General features: G+C 34.7%; 1 protein-coding gene across 1 annotated transcript; it reads left to right on the top strand.

The window, feature by feature from the left end:
- Window positions 1–3,924: 3,924 nt before the first annotated feature.
- On the top strand, window positions 3,925–7,057 carry LOC109243819. The gene is made up of 4 exons (XM_019410816.1): window positions 3,925–4,295; window positions 4,414–4,529; window positions 4,737–5,123; window positions 6,759–7,057. Exons 1-4 carry the CDS (start codon window positions 4,157–4,159, stop codon window positions 6,819–6,821), a joined length of 705 nt encoding a protein of 234 aa, XP_019266361.1. The 5' UTR covers window positions 3,925–4,156; the 3' UTR covers window positions 6,822–7,057.
- The last annotated feature ends 5,909 nt before the right edge of the window (window positions 7,058–12,966 follow it).

Below are 12,966 nucleotides of genomic sequence, written 5' to 3' on the forward strand. Positions count from 1 at the left end.
CTAAATTTGCGACCAAATAGCGTCCAACTTTGGTCGCTAAAATATTTCAAATATTTTTTTTATTATTTTCGGCAGTTTGGCGACCAACTTTGGTCGCTTTTTTTGACAGACCAAATTTGGTCGCTAATCTTTGGTCGCTTTTTACAGGGATTCTAGTAGCGTTATACACCAAGCAGTAGAGGACAACCCATGTGTGCTATCTTAAATTGCATGCGTAATATCTTGTACTTCCCCATTCATGTCTTCCTTTCTTTGTTCCTTATATTTATCTGATTATTTTACCTCAAAAGATAAATATATAGCATTGGGTTTCCTTGGATTATATTACAGAATTAACAAAAGAAGCACATATACTCCATCTCTTATCTTGCTCCATCAACCAGACAAAGCACTTCTGCTTCTGTTCCTGGCAAAAGAATTGGACATTTCAAAGGACCTCGGAGCAGTACTTGTTTTTGTCTTCTAGTTCTTTGTCTTGGTATATACTTATTGACTTTTTATTCTTTTAATGTATTAGGCCACCAAAATTATAACCTTTGTTTCCTAATTTAATTCAAAAGTACGTTCATCTCGTTAAACAAAGTTTTAAAAGAAATGATTAATTAACTAATGGGCATAACTAGAAACTGGTGTTGGTCAGCCATTTGGTAGATGTTATAGCTAGTGAAGAAGTATAGTGTCTCATGCTTGCGGCAGATAGAGTGTTGGATTTCTTTTCTTGGCTCTTCTAATCCAGCCATGTTTATTCTACCCCTTTTCACTGTGCTCTAGATTTAAGTTGACCTATTTTTTGACCTACTGTTACTTTGGGATAACTGAGTTTTTCTTTCCCTTTCTTTTCCATTTACTTTATGTTTGAAGGTAGTGTTTTGCTTCTCTCGTTTTTCTTTTTCTTTTTTTTTTTCTTCAAGCAATTGAATTTGAAAATATATGCATGGGCATTATTTTGGATAACATAGAGGTTTAAACTTGTAAGTTTTATGAAAAATATAGGTACAGTCAGATCTCTCTATAACAACAGTTCACTATAAAAGCCAAGCTTTACCGGAACTAATTTTTATGTTATGTTATAATATATGTTTTCTATAACAGCACTTCGCTATAACATTCAAAAATATTCGGAACAAACAAGGCTGTTATAGAGAGTTTTGACTGTATATATCTAATATGCTTTTAATAGTAAAATATAGGGTTAATTACGTAAAAAAATCATTAAACTTATAGCCTAATTGTCGAAATATCTTCAAACTAATAGTTCAAACCAAAAAAATCACTCAACTTTCACTAAATATTCGGGACTATGTCTAATCCAATGGAAGAAAGATAGACTTATTTTCGGGTTTCTAGAGCTGTACATATACTTTTTTGGTGAATAAAAATTTTAATTACCAAAAAAAAAATATTCGGGAATATCGATTTGGCCAAAAACCAGTCAAGGTTGGCCGGAACTTATGCAAACACGTTCTAAAATCATTTTTCCGTTAAGAAATCATTTTAAAGCTAAAAATTGCTCTCTGACTTAAGAAAAAAACAGATTATAACTTAAAAGGGCAGATTTATAACATAAAAATGCAGATTATGGGTGTGTTTGGTATGAGAAAAACATTAATTTTCATGAAATATTTTTCAATTTCCCATGTTTGGTTGACTTAAATATTTTGGAAAATACTTTTCTCATGAACTCATTTTTTTTCAATTGGAGAAAATGACTTTCTTACCAAAAGGAGGGATTTTTTTTCGAGTACTCTTTCTCAACATTTCCTACCATATTCCCAACTCCCCCCCCCCCTCCCCCCGACCTCGACCTACCACCCTCCCCCGGCCCCTTTATCCATTTCTTCTCATATACTATTTGCCTAAATTATATATCTTTTGCTACCTAATCAAACACCAAAAAATAATTAAGAATACTATTTATTTCCAACAAAATATTTTCCTTCGTACCAAAACACACCCTATAACTTAGAAAGGTGACAACTCCTAAATTACAAGAAAGGAGTTAGCACACTGCAGAAAGATAGGCGTATATGACATAATTTTGTACCGTCAAATACGAGAAAAGTAATAGTATGAAATAGCGCGGAACTCCACCGCAATAACTCAATAAATGGTACTAGTAGATACTATATTGTTTGAAGGTATAATTAGGTAGTCGCAGCTTCATTTTCTTCTTTCATCCTTCCACGTGACACGAGTGAGCAGTCCCTGACATGGAGTAAGGAGAGGACAAAATATTTTAATTTTTAAAATCAATTTATGCTCAATTTAGCGCAAGGAAATTTGAAGACAAAGCTGATATTAGTAGGAAACATCTTCAATTTGCAGTGAATATTCTAGAAGATGGACAATAGTTCATTCATGACATGGACAAATTAGTAATTTCTGATCGACACCTTTGGATCTCAACATTGTGAATGTACCAATTAGCAATGTTTTCTAAGCATTAACGTGTGACAACCCACAACCTAGTACTCCCTCCGGTCCAAAATAAGTGATTTTTTGGATGTTTTCACACAGATTAAGAAATTCACCTTTTAGCATTAATTAGCAATAAAATTGACCATATTAACCTTTACTATTTCACATAAACACTCCTAACACATATTCCAACACTATTTACTCAAGGACNTCCATCGACCTTTATTCGGTTTCCTCCTTCACGGCCAAAATTCTTAGTTTGCATGTTACATCCGACTTATTGTAGTCACGGCCAAGCTGAGATTACTGATAAAAAGTTTTTTCCACTACTTGGGTTTTTTCCATTGATTAATGAGGAATACGAATTTGAGATTATTGGAGGAAATGAAAAGAAGAATAACAGCCATCATTATCTTTCTTATGTGTTCCTACAAACTAATTTAGCAATGTTACATGCTTTCGATGAGGTCTAGCCACTAAAACTATCAAACACATGAATTCTTCTACAATGACAATATGGAAAATTCAATCTCTAAAATACGAAATGAAAAGAATCAAACGAAAAAGAGGTCTTTTGAGTTACGACCCGCTTAATTAGTACTTCTCTAAAAAATTCATCTCCTTTCAAATAAAGCTTTACCTATTCCAAGTGAGTCTTTGTAATAGATGAAGCAGTAAAGAAAGAAGAAAACAACAGCTGGTATAATCATAGTGTAAGTTTTTAGAGCTATGAAAGACTCCCAAATGACAGAAGAGTTGAAACTTGAAAGTGGGAGAGAAGTTGATTTTGCTTTCTAGTATAATAAATTAGAACCGTCAGATTCTTTTTAGATGAGTTGGCAAGATCTTAAGCAACTACTCCCTCCGGTCCAAAATAAGTGATTTTTTGGATGTTTTCACACAGATTAAGAAATTCACCTTTTAGCATTAATTAGCAATGGAATTGACCATATTAACCTTTATTATCCCACATAAACTCCTAACACATATTGCAACACTATTTACTCCAAGGACAATGTAGGAAAAAAATAATTAATTCATTCTTGAAATCTGAAAAAATCACTTATTTTAGACCACAAGAAAAAGGCCAAAAAATCACTTATTTTGGACCGGAGGGAGTAATAAGTAATATAAACCTAGAAATCCACAAGCAATGACACAAATAATTTCAAAAAATGTACTCTAAAAGTTTTAAACAAATAAATATTGGGTTCCCCAAGATCCCTAAAGAAAAGGGAAATAACAATAATAGAGTAATAAATTCATAATCACAAAACTAATCATTTTGAAATAATAATCCCTATCATCACTCATAACTCATCACCATCTACCCAAAATCATCATAATTCCATGTTCCACTTTTCCTAAAAAGAAAGCATCTTTTCATTTGTTAAATATTTATTTTCCGCAGACAAAATCATTCCAACTTTTACTGTAAAAACTCAAAAAAATAAAATAAAAATTACTATAGTGCTAATAAATACACATTCCCCAAAATTTCAATATCTGTACCATTCAAAACTCTCTTCCCGTGAAAAGCCCAACACATCTGACAACTCTCTTTAACACCTCTCTAGCTCTCCATTTTTCTCTTTCTCTGTGTATTTATACTACTTTTCTGTATCACTCTCTTTTCCTCCATTAAATTGGATTCTTGACCTCAAAAAGATACTAGTATTAAAGCTTACACTCTTTAATTCTTTCCTCACTTAGGACTAAGAATTTAGCACCAATTTTCATGGGACTTGTCTCAATGTTTTGGGTGTTTTTCTTCATTCTTGGAAGTGTAATTTTTCAGCTTTCTCAGAGTGCAACTGTAGTGGTTGATGGAGTTTCAGAATGGAAAAATCCAACTGTCCAAATTGGAGATTCCATTAGTAAGTACTCAGTAGTCATTCAATTATATATGAGCCATTTTGCTGTTATTGGTAGCTTTTGACTTGGACCAAAATATTTACTGAATATTTACCTTTTGTTTCTGTTTTTTTCTTTCAGTATTCCAGCACAAGAATCAGTACAATCTCTACATTTTCCAGAACCAGAATGCCTTCAATGTCTGCAACTTCACTCAAGCTACACTTCTCACTAAATCTGATTCCAAGTCTTATACTGTAAGTTCCTCTGTGTGTGTGTGTGAGTGAATGCTACTAATTTCTTTAACATAGAGAGTTATCTCAATTTCTCCATAATTTCAAGATTCAATTTCTTCAACTTTTTAAGATTCACGGCTAGAATTCAAAAGGGTGTTCAAAAATTAGCTAAAAGATTTGATCTTTTTAAAATTTTCTGATGAATTAATTCTGTTAAAATGAATGCAGTGGCACCCATCAAGACCAGGTTTATTTTACTTCTCATTCAACAATGGAACCAATGCAGCATGTTTACAAGGCCAAAAGCTAGCAATTAAGGTCTCTCTTTCAACTCCGGCGCCGGAACATCCACCGGCGGGATCTCCACCGGTGATATCTGGTGGCGTTGTATCATCTTCTCCGGCATACCCATGGCCCTTTCAGCCGCGAGAAACCACTTCCCCTAGCCCTGCACCTAGTGCATTATTTCCTGCTAATGGACCAATGTTGCCGGAAAAAGGTAGTGATATTCCGTTTATTAATAGCAATCCGGCGGTTCCTTTGCCCACCGGTGAAGTGGACTCTGCTACTATCCGCCCTTTGCCTACTTCTGGTTCTGCTCACCATATAATGCAGGTAAGTAGAAAATTGATTTACTCCTTTGGTCTTATTTTACATTATGACGCTATTTGACCGAAGATAATGTTACTCCATATTGTTTGACTTGTATGTTATATTAATAACTTTAAGTTCTATGAGTACGAGGGATAAAGAATAATTAATTTGAGATGATTTTATTTTATATTTGGTTGGGATAAAATTATGGTATAACTAATCCTGAGATTAGTTATCCCGGGATTGTAGTATTTTTTTTTATCCCTCTGAAATGGTGGGATAACTAATCATAGGGTAATAAATTATGGGATAACTTGTTTCCCTGCCAAACAATCCCTGATAGTGTAAAATTACTAACCTGCTATTACATGTTAAAATTAGGTCGTTGAGAAGTAGTTATCGGTAAATCTATGATAAAATCACTAACCTGCTATTACAGGTTCAAATTAGTTAATAATTTTTTAAAAAAAGTATAGTGTCTCTTTGATATAGTTCTACATTGATAGGAGTAAGTTTTGCGTACACACTGCTTTTTCAGACCCCACTTGTGGGATTAGGGTGGACATATCATATATTGTTGTTGTAAATCCTACATTGATAGTAATGAAAGAATATGTTAAAGGTAATAGTTAAAACACAAAATTATTACTACATCAACACGAGATATGTGGAATATAAGTCTTAAAAATTTGTAAAAGTTGTGAACTATTAGATAACATTATAAATAGAAAGATGATGAATACTGTTTTGGAACGTCTCAAATGAGATATTGTTGCCTAAATTGGAATAGAGAGAGTAATTGAGTTTGGTTTCAGAAGAAAATGGAGCAAATTAGTTGAGTTCATTTGGATAGTGAATAAGATTGGTTTAAATTTGTTGCTTAGAAGACAGATTTTGGTAAAGTCGGTATGCTAAATAGTTCACAAATTTGGAAGTAATGACATTAATTCTTGTTAAGGTGTAGTGTATCTTTAAGTAGTGAGTCATGTCAAAAAAGTAAAAGGTTAAAGAAAGCAAAAGGAAGAGGTTGTAAAGTTGGTTAAGATTAGTGAAGAAAGTGCTTGCTTTATTTAATTTTGCAATTCAGAAATTACTTTTATTGCTTTTAAAAGAGGAAATTTTGGACTTTCTTCAGTCTGACTGCCTCGCTTTTTTATTTTCATCCTTTGTTTATTTCCTAATTTTATTTGAAAATAAATTACTTGATATATACTTCTATTTTGGAACATTTAAACGTATAAACCATGTTTAGCAAAAAAAAAGAAAAAAAGAAAAAACCTATAAACCATAGTAATCAATGATTAATTTTGTGATCTAAAATCCTAAATCTACTAAAGAATATTAATTGAGTTTGGTCTTGTTTTTTCCTAATCCAAAAAAAAAAATGTGATTAAAATGTTATTATAAAATATGTCTATGGGGGCAAAAAAATTAACCTTTTCGGGAAAAAAATGGAGAACAAAAACATTTTGGGAGAGATATTCATTTTTAAAACAGAAGTAGAGAAACAGTTAGAGACTGATAGATTACAATAAAAGTGAGAGCTGTTACTTTTATTCCTTGCTAAGTACAATAAGGAGGCTGATGATGGTTAATCTTTTTTGTACATTCATTTATTTATTTTTTAATTTTGGGGTTTGGAATTTGGAAATGCAGGTGGTGGGGTTTTCAGCAATTGAAAGAGCTTTGTGCTGTGCAATTTTCTTAATGCTGCTTTAGACAATGCAAAAGAAGAGAGAAAGAAATCTTTGCAATTCAGTATTATTATTATTATGTAAAAAGATAGAGTCCACTATGGGGATGTAGTTTTGAATCTAAAGTAGTGTTAAAGGGGGTGATGACCATCATGATTAGGTCCATGTAGTATTAGTATTAGCAGAGTAATATTTTGTATAATATTTCTATCCTTTGACCCTACTTTGGAATCATTTATTAGCTTTTTCTTCTTCTCTTAATTTTGGCACGTAATCATTTCACTCCTTTCTGTTATTTCAAGCCCTCCTTACTCCTTAATATGGACTTCAAAGTAATCATGCCCAATTTGAAGTTACTGGAGGCCAAGAACGTAACATGTGTAAAATCTATAAAACTCATATGTTCGAGGGATAAAAGAACTTCCTAGCGGAAATATAAAGAGTAAGTTGTGTACAATACACACACCTATTCTTTTATATTTATTTCGTGTATTTTGCTTCTTCCATCATCATCACCATGTAGTAATTGTTAGTAATCTGTATTACTATAATATATTATGAAATGATAAATTTCCTGTAACAAAAATAGAAACAGGAAAAATAGTAGTAAAGCAGAAATGTAAATAATCAGAAAGGGGATTCTTCAAATATCCCATGTTGTAGGGGCTTCAAAGAAAGCTTGTAGTTTAGGGGTACGCAGGTTTTCCACCATATACAAGAATATGAAAATTTATTCCGGAATAAAATCGAGCCCACCGAATGCACAGTATGTCCTTAAGGAAATTATTCTCCTCAAGTACACAAGGTGTTGGAATATTATCCTCCCAGAATAGAACGATTTAACTCACCAGAGTATCGGTACTAAAAACGCCGGTGAACAGCGAACCACTTAGTGGCTGTAAATCACACTAAAATTTATTTGTATAGAAGAAGGAGAAGAAGTTTTGAAAATTTCGTAAGGAAAGATTCTGGGATCAATTGCAACCTTTCAGAAACAGCCATGATTGTTGGAACAGACGGGAACGTTCAAAATATTCCGAGAAAATATAATTCAAAATAATCCGGGAAAGAAACGGACTGGGTCACGTCGCGCGTGGGTCCTAGGTTATTCCGGGTTGACTTTTGATTAATTAATTAAATAATTAAAAGAAATTTTATCCAAAAAGATTAATCAATCAATCGATCTTTGACCGAAGCTGAAGCCGAATTCGAAGCCGAACCCGAAGCCAAAGCCGAGCCAAGCGGCAACGGCGACGACGCGATGCTTACCTTCTTTCCAACCCATTTAACATCAAGGGAAGTGTTTTCTCAATATAAGCACATTCCTTTTCCTTTCCACCATCAATGAGGGACAATTGCTCTTTCCAAAGCATAAAGGAGTTCACTTTCTCTTCACATTTCTTCCCTCCATTTCCTATTCACCAACCTTCAATCCCAACAATCCCCCACATGAACGGGGAATGACTATAAGGCAAAGGAACGCACAGATGAGTGAGATTTACAATCAAGGGTTAATTACATCTGGATAAGTAGGTTTCCCTTTAAACTTTCCGTAGTGAACTTATATCGGATATACTCGGTTTGAAGATTAAAAACTTCAACGTTTACTAAATCCGGCTATGTCAGATATTACTCGATTTGAAGATTAAAAACTTCACCATTTATTAATTTTAGCTATATCGTGACAGAAACATTTCCTGTGGTTGGCTCTACAAAGTAATCGGGGTGATGAATATGAATCTCATTTTAAAGATATATGTTTAAAATTTGACATTATTCACTAAATGACTGCCCTTTACTCACCGCAATCCAAAGGAATTGCGAAAAGAAAAAATGGAACATTAAAAGAGATGATGAATGCCGTGCTGATAATTTCTGGTTTATCCTAGAACTTGTGGGAGGAAGTTATTCTTACAGCTAATCGAATACTCGATTGAGTTCTCCATAGCAAAACGCAATCCATTCCATATGAAAATGGAAAGGAAGGAAGCCCAACTTAAAATATTTTAGAGTGTGGGGGGGTACTTAGCTAAAGTTGCTAGTTCTTAAACTCAAAAGGATAAAAATATGATCGAAAATCGTTGATTGTATTTTCAGAGGATATGCAATCAACAGTAAGGGATATCGTTTCTAGTTGATAAATCAAAAAATTCTGACATTCACATTAATACGATGATAGAATTAGATAATGCCGAACGCTTTGAAATTATATATCCGTATAAAAAGAAGTATGAGTCATCTTGCGAAAGATCTAAGTGACCTCGGGAAGAAACACATGAAAATACACCTAATGAGGAGAATCCGAGACGTAATAAACGTCAAAGGACAACTACTTTCTTTGGATAAGATTTTTTGACTTTCTTGTTAAAAAATGAGTCTCAAACTTTTAAAGAAGTTGTCTTCCATGAAAGGATAAATTTTGAACGAGGCAGTCAATAGTGAGATAAAGTGTAATGACCCGCCCGGTCGTTTTGAGCATTTGTACTTTACTCGGTAGTTTGAAGTATTGAGTAGCTTCATATGATGTATTATGACTTGTGTGAATCGTCGGTTTTGGTTTTCAGGTGTTCCGAAATTAGTTCGGAATAATGAATTTCATGTTTGAAGCTTTCAGTTGGAAGAGTTGACGATGTTTGACTTTTTAGTATTTAGCCTCGGATTGGAGTTTTGATGGTTCCGTTAGTACCGATGGTGATTTTAGACTCAGGTGTATGCACGGATTTGCATTTATACGTTTCTAGAAGGTTTCGGCACAAATTGGCGAAAGTTGAAAATTTGAAGATTTGGAAAGTTCATAAGTTTAACCGAAAGTTGACTTTGTGGATATCCGATTCGGATTGTGGTTCCGGGAATTGGAATAGCTTCATTATGTCATTTGAGACTAGTGTGCAAAATTTGGGCTCATCCCGGGTGGATTTGATATGTTTCGGCATGAGTTTTGGAAGTTGAAAGATTCAAAGTTCATTGCGCTTGATTCGAGGTGCGATTCATCATTTCAATGTTGTTATGCGTGATTTGAGGCCTCAAATAAGTTCCTGTTATGTTATGGGACTTGTTGGTATGTTCGGACGGGGTCCCAGGGGCTCGAGTGAGTTTCAGATAGGTTTGAATTGTGTTGCGCTCGTTTTTGATGTTTCGACGCCGTTTCTTCAAGCATAAGTGGTCCCATATTAAGCAAATGAACTCCAATTTCTGTTTTGATTGAAGAATTAGATATGTATCGTAATTTTAGAACCATAGCAACTAAAATCATCAAGTTTCGACATCGTATGAGGAATTTATGATCATTTTACTAAGAATTGGCTTGTAAGATTTTTTTCCAGATTAATAACAAAATTGCCATTGAATTCGTATTTAAAAATTTGCGCTATTTCTAAATATTAAAACCAACATATCTTCTTAATTATAGGGTCAAATAGAGTGAGTCAAAAGTCTAACTTGACTGGTAAATCAGAAGGAATCCATTGGAGGTATCAAAAGTGGGTTTCGGGATCGTTTGACACACAAAAAGAGGTAGAACAACTAGGCAAAAATATTTAATATTGAGAGTTTGTTCATTTGGTCATATTTTGAGTTGGGGAGCTCGGATTTGGGCAATTTTTGAGGCGATTTTCACCATATGGATTGGGTAAGTGTTCTCTACTCGGTTTTGATTATATTTCGTGAATCTATCTTCGTTTTTGGTAATTGGATTATGAATTTTAAAGATAAAATTGGGGGATTTTGTCCAAAGTTTCATAGAGTGCATTTCTTAGTTTTGAACATCGATTCGGAGTCGGATTTGGGTGAAACTAGTACGGTTGGACTCGTAATTGAATGGGTTGTTGGATTTTGTGAGTTTTGTCGGGTTCCGAGGTGCGCGCCCGAGTTTGACTTTTTGGTTGACTTTGGTATTTTGATTAAAGATTCGGAAAAGGTTCAAATATGCCCTTGTATTATACGAAATTGAGCACATTTGCCCTTCGTTAATACTTTAGCCTATATATGCTCTTACGGTCACATAGTTGGTCCGTATATACCCATTTTGAAAGGGAATCCACCCAAACTAATTAGCTCTTTTGTTAATTGTACTAAAATATTTTACAAACACTTTTTCCTTTTTATTAGTACTTTTTTTTCTTTACCTTTCTCTTTTTTTTTTCTTCTTTTTTCTTTCCTTTTCTTTCTTTCTTTTTCTTTCTCCCATATCCGAGTTCCTCCATTGCTGATGCCTTCTCCATTTTCGTCACCAATTTAACGCGACAAAACTCAGAAATTCCTGCTAATTTCACTATCACAAACCCCACAGGTTCTTCTGACCTGAAGGAGATGAAAATTATCGGAGAAATTTTTTCGGTGGTGTTAATTGGGTGAAGGTAGGATATGGTTATTCAGATTTTGAAGGTCTTGTTCCCTTCAAATCCTAAGCTCCACGGTGAACAACACCTTTAAAATTTATATCATCATATCCTACCTTCACCAAATTAACACGACCGAAAAAATTTCTCCGATAATTTTCATCTCCTTCTTTTTAGAAGAACCAGAGCCTTCTCGCTTGGAAGTTTTCGGTGGTGTAGGATTGATTTTAAGGAATAAAATCACGTGAAATTATTGACGAAAATGGAGAAGGCATCAGCAATGGAGGAAGTCAGATATGGGAGAAAATAAAAAGGGCAGCCTGGTGCACTAAGTTCTCGCTATGTGTGGGATCCGGGGAAGGGGCGGACCACAAGGGTCTATTGTACGCAGCCTTACCCTGCATTTCTGCTAGAGTGGATATGGGAGAAAGACAAAAGGAAAAAAAGAGAAGAAAAGAAAAAAGAAGAAAGAAAGGAGAAAGGTAAAGAAAAAAAAAGTACTAATAAAAAGGAGATAGTATTTGTAATACACTTTAATACAATTAAATAAAGAGCTAATTAGTTTGGATGGATTCCATTTCAAAAAGGGCATATATGGACCAACTATGTGATGTTAAGGGCATATATGGACCAACTATGTGACGGTAAAGGCATATCTGGGTTAAAGTATTAACGAAGGGCAAATGTGCTCAATTTCGTATAGTACAAGGGCATATTTGGATCTTTTCCATTAAAGATTCGACCTTTATCATTTGAAATTGTTTCCTAGGCATGATTTGATGTTCTTGAGTTGCTTTTGGCTAGTTTCGAGCCGTTCGGAGATCGGTACGCGCGGGATGACATTTTTGGAGCATCACTTGGCTTGCTCGGTATTGGATTTGGCTTGTTCGAGGTAAGTAACACTTCTAAACTTGGTGCTGAGGATATGAACCCCTGAATATACGTGTTATGTGTTTGGTGTTGAGGTGATGCATATGCTAAGTGACGGGCGTGTGGGCGTGCACCATGTGAATTGTGACTCGGTTATTTCTGTGGTACTGTGTAGTCACCCTATTTGTATCCATGAAATCTCTATGTGCTATAGTATTTGAGACGTGATCCATGTTAGACACTATGTCTAAGCTTTATGCTTATCCTGTTGGGACCCACTGAGGTCATTTATGCTGTTGAGTTATTTGCTTACATTGCAATTACATACTCAGTCATACACGTTCATTTACATATTATATCTCAATCTCTGTCACCATTTATTGATACATCACATGATACTTTTTGGGCTGATTTTCATTACATTGTGAGCCCGAGAGACTGAAGAGATTGATGACTGAGTGAGGCTGAGGGCCTGATTGTGAGGATATTGATAGGATCGGGCTGCACGCCGCAACATGTATTATTGATTTATGATGGGATCAAACTACACATGCCGCAACATGTTTATTTGATTCATGCCATGATTGGCTTATTATACCGTTTGGGCTGGAATTTCCCCTCCGGAGTCTGCACATTCACAGTGAGCGCAGGTACCTACTGAGTGCGAGTGCTGAGTGCAAGTGTCGAGCGCGAGTGCTAAGCACGAGTGCCGAGTGATTGGAAGGATTTAGTGATTGTGAGGACTGAGTGGCTATGAAGACTGAGTGACTGTGAGGATCGAGTGATTGGGAGGACTGAGTGCATTGATACACCGAGAGTATGCATATGGTTTTATCACTATTTTGTATTACAGTTTGCATGCACACATTGACATGTAGGCATAGAGATGTACTTTTCTCATGCCACTTGATAATGGAACATCTTACCTGTTGTTGGAAGTTTTTGAAAAAAATCACAGTTTTC

Source organism: Nicotiana attenuata, unplaced genomic scaffold (genome assembly GCF_001879085.1).
Source record: "Nicotiana attenuata strain UT unplaced genomic scaffold, NIATTr2, whole genome shotgun sequence".
In the NCBI taxonomy this organism is placed as follows: Eukaryota; Viridiplantae; Streptophyta; class Magnoliopsida; order Solanales; family Solanaceae; genus Nicotiana; species Nicotiana attenuata.

Coding starts and splice junctions, on each gene's coding strand:
- LOC109243819 (XM_019410816.1), top strand. CDS start 4,157: ATGGGACTTGTCTCAATGTTTTGGGTGTTTTTCTTCATTCTTGGAAGT. Junction 4,296..4,413: donor CCAAATTGGAGATTCCATTA/GTAAGTACTCAG, acceptor TTTTTCTTTCAG/TATTCCAGCACAAGAATCAG. Junction 4,530..4,736: donor CTGATTCCAAGTCTTATACT/GTAAGTTCCTCT, acceptor AAATGAATGCAG/TGGCACCCATCAAGACCAGG.